General features: G+C 33.5%; 1 protein-coding gene across 1 annotated transcript in view; it reads right to left on the bottom strand.

Moving 5' to 3' along the window:
• Positions 1 to 3,906, bottom strand: part of LOC106880863 (low-density lipoprotein receptor-related protein 12) — a 70,275-nt gene that overhangs the window by 8,864 nt on the left and 57,505 nt on the right. The window contains exon 4 of the mRNA XM_014931015.2: positions 741 to 956. Within this exon, the coding sequence (XP_014786501.2) occupies positions 741 to 956 (216 nt within the window). The remainder of the gene's footprint in view (positions 1 to 740; positions 957 to 3,906) is intronic.

Raw genomic sequence — 3,906 nt, 5'->3', positions numbered from 1 at the left:
ATATATATATATATATATATATATATATATATATATATATATAAATATAAACAATATATAAATATATGCATATATACATACATATATGTACATACCTACATATATATGTATATATACATGCATATATGGGTACAGGACATCAACAACGTAGACAAAATGAGAAACGAGAACATAAAAAACAAAAACATAGAAAACTTTTTTCGAACAACGAAAGAAAAAAACAAACAGAGAAACAGACTGAGAAACAGGCAACATAAACAATATTCCCTTCATCAGTCGTCCCCTGTTTTATCTACTCCGCATTTATAGTGAGAATTTACAAAAATTAAACAAAAGACGAAGACAGGTGTGTAAACAACAAATAGATGTATTAGTTTAACGCTCGGGAAGTGAGAAAGTACACACATGTATACAACGGGCCCCTTTCAGTTTCTCTCTACCAAATCCACTCACAAGGCTTTGATCAGCATGAGGCTATTTTGGAAAACACTTGTTCAAGTTGCCACGCAGTGGGACTGAACCTGGAACCATGTCGTTGGGAAGCAAACCTCTTACCACACAGCCACGCCTGCGCCTATGTGTATCAAATTTCCAAATTTTGAAATCAGAACATACAAATTAAATCTCATAATGATGTACATTCATGGTCATTCTTTGAATCAACTAATTTTTTTTTCACTAATTGCTACTTTCGTTTGTATTTTATTAGCAATATTAAGAGATACAAAACATCTTGGTACCTTTATTTATTTTTCCTTGGAAAGGTGTTACACTTCCGTTCGTCACAACGGAAGTTGCTGTAGTTGTGATACTATTTGGATCCGCTTTTTTACAGGCCGATTTCTTGCAGCAGCAAATAATGGCTACAATGCAGACAATGAATATTACGATGCTACCAACAGTGATGGCGACGGCAGCTGTGACTCCAAGAGTCATAAACCGATTTAGGACGCTATCTGAAAAGAGTCATAATAAACAAAAACAAAAAAATTACTTTAGAAATCAATTACAGAAAGTATGGTGGAAAGATTTTGTATAAAAGAAAACTTAGAAAACAACTGAATCGGAAAATATTTGAAATATTTCAAACGAAAATTGAAGAAGTTTTAGAAAATATATACAAAATGGAAAGAATTTAATAAAGAAAGAAACTCAAAATCAGGCAAGAAAAAGGTAAAAAATTTACAAATTGGGATCGTGAAGTAGTGTTTTTAAAACGGAAATAACATTTTGACATAAGAAAAACATTTAAAGCAAAGCACAAGAAAATTACTGACACAAAAAATATAATAAAATATTTTAAAAAAACACAGTATAAACAGAAATTTAAGATAAATAATTGAAAAAATTATAATTTGAATTCTGTTGGAAAAACAGAGAAATCGATTTCTGTTGAAAACAAAATGGCATATAACTGGGATGAAATACAGGAAAAGGAAATGACATGATTTTAATATGTTGAATATAGAATCCATTTTATTGTGAAATAAGTAATATATCTTTGTATTCGTTAGACAATTCTTAGCATGAAGTAAAGTGATATGAAACTTATAACATCTAGTTTGATCTTCCGGCAAGGCAATACTCCTTTTCATTACCATTGACATGAGTACCTATGTCGAGAACATGAAAATTACGTGGTACTTCAGTAAAATGACTCTTTTATGAGATTTCTGCGTGTATATGGGAAAACTAGCATAGTGTAGAAATTTCTAGTGCGGCGTATTCGATAACTTAGGTCAAAATATAAATTCTAGTAAAACTCTATCGCTGCACCACATCTACTTAGGAAACCTCGCTTTTTAACGATGCCGTTTCAGGTTCAGTCTCCGCGTCAGACCGAACAAGTGTCTCATATTTATACATGTATGTTTTTGAGTTTATATTACACAGACACACAGACACACATTTATTATGTGAAATCCAAAAGATTATTTATCTTTCTACTATCAATACCTTTTGACGTTATTTTTCAATCAGAGATATTTAAGCAGTTGTTTTTTTTTCGGTAAGAAATTTGTTTTTAAGGACACAGTGTAATGTTGTAGCTTGAGTTGTCAGTTTTCGATACTGAATCCATTTGGCCATTGAATTTCTCTACAAATAAATTTATAGAAGTGAAAACCCTTACAGAGATTGTTACACACACACACTTTGTTTCAGCTGGATTTAAAGTTGCTTACCATTATTGATTCGTAATCTGCATTCATGGCAAATTCTATCCGCCACATAATTCCTTAAATCACGCGGAACAGTGGTCGACATTGACAACTGTAATATCTAAGCCCTAACCAATCTTTCTTCACCTGCCTGTGACACATGGCATTCTTATCTTCTTTAATCCTCTTCAGCCTTTTCACCATTGTTTCTGCTACTTTAATTTTCGGAGACATCATCACGAGAGCTTTTGATGCTTTTAAATAATTCCTTGTTTCTGCATTCCTTCTTTCTCTTCCAATTTCTGCCATGAAAATTACTTCATCGCCAACTAACCCGATAAGTAATAAATTTTACTATCACTACTGCGCATCGTGTTCGACTTAACGTTAGAAAAATCTGACTTGAGTTCTGTTGGAGAAGTATTTCACCTACGAGTATTATAACCACTATTGCTTTTTCACTCGCTTCGTAGGCTTTTATTGACAAATCTGAAGGAGTAATAAAACATTTAAAATAATCTGAAGTAAATACATTACTTAAGAAATCTGATAATGTGTGGTAACACTACACTAAATCCTAAAACCCTGAACCCAGCTGAACTGGAGCCAGTTTATTCGTATTGTCAGTTTTAAGGAAGATTAATATAAGAATAAGCAGATGCTAGACACTTTGCACAAATCATTAGAAAGAAGGAGCAAAAAAAAAAAAACGGATTTGCAACAAGAGTGTCTCAAGAGGTATGTTTTCTGCCTACAAAGTCAGTAGGTTTTCGAAGAGATTACAAATAATGAAACATTCGTGCAGTGTCATAGTTTAATGTCGCAACAAAGTAATGATGTTTAGAAATGTGTTACAATTTCATTACGAATTCTTTCAGTTAGATACGAGCTTTCTCCTTCAATACTGCTCAATAATTAACAAGCAGGTAAAGTATTTGAAGTGGATCAGTGTGGAAAATGACAGTGACTGCTTAAGAAATATATTATCAATCTGTCCAGTTTTCATTCTGATACGCTTACACGCATATGGATTTTTGATACCACAGAGTAATGGAAGATACATGCTACAAATCTTTGGATCCTATATATCAGCCGAGCCACTTTTACGATGTATTATACAAGAGGGTGTGGAGGCCTATGACTTGGTGGTTAGAGTGTTGGATTCATGATTGTAAGATTGTCGTTTCGATTCCAGGACTGGGCGATGCATTTTCTTCTTGAGCAAAATATTTCATCTCATGTTGCTTCGGTTCGCTCAGCTGCCAAAAATTAGTAAACCTACGATGGGGACCGGCGTCTCGTCCTCGAGGGGAATATATACGCCATGGAAACCTGGAAACCGGTCCTATGCGTCTATATGACACTTGAAGAAACTTTACATTTTCTACTATGCAAGAAGGTATGGAACGCGATCCAAATAAGGTGGTTATATAATTCTGAATGGGTCAAGAAGACAAAGATTTTTTCTTTAGTAACATTTGATAAATTGTAAAATGATCATAAAATATATTGCTCTTATAAAGGAAACAGATTAGTGACAGTACGTTTAAGCCCAGCGGTTTAAACATACTGTCAAGAATAAAATGATGTATCATACCGTTGGGTACACCACAACCAGTTGCACAGTATCCCACCTGCAAGGGCTCAATGCAGGAGGTGTCCAAACGATCGTTGAGAGGAATAACATTTCTAATATATTCCATTTACCGTCTCTATCATTTGGCTATATATATATATATATATATAT

Source organism: Octopus bimaculoides, chromosome 20 (assembly GCF_001194135.2).
Source record: "Octopus bimaculoides isolate UCB-OBI-ISO-001 chromosome 20, ASM119413v2, whole genome shotgun sequence".
NCBI lineage: Eukaryota > Metazoa > Mollusca > Cephalopoda > Octopoda > Octopodidae > Octopus > Octopus bimaculoides.
This window is presented reverse-complemented; position numbering and strand designations above follow the sequence as displayed.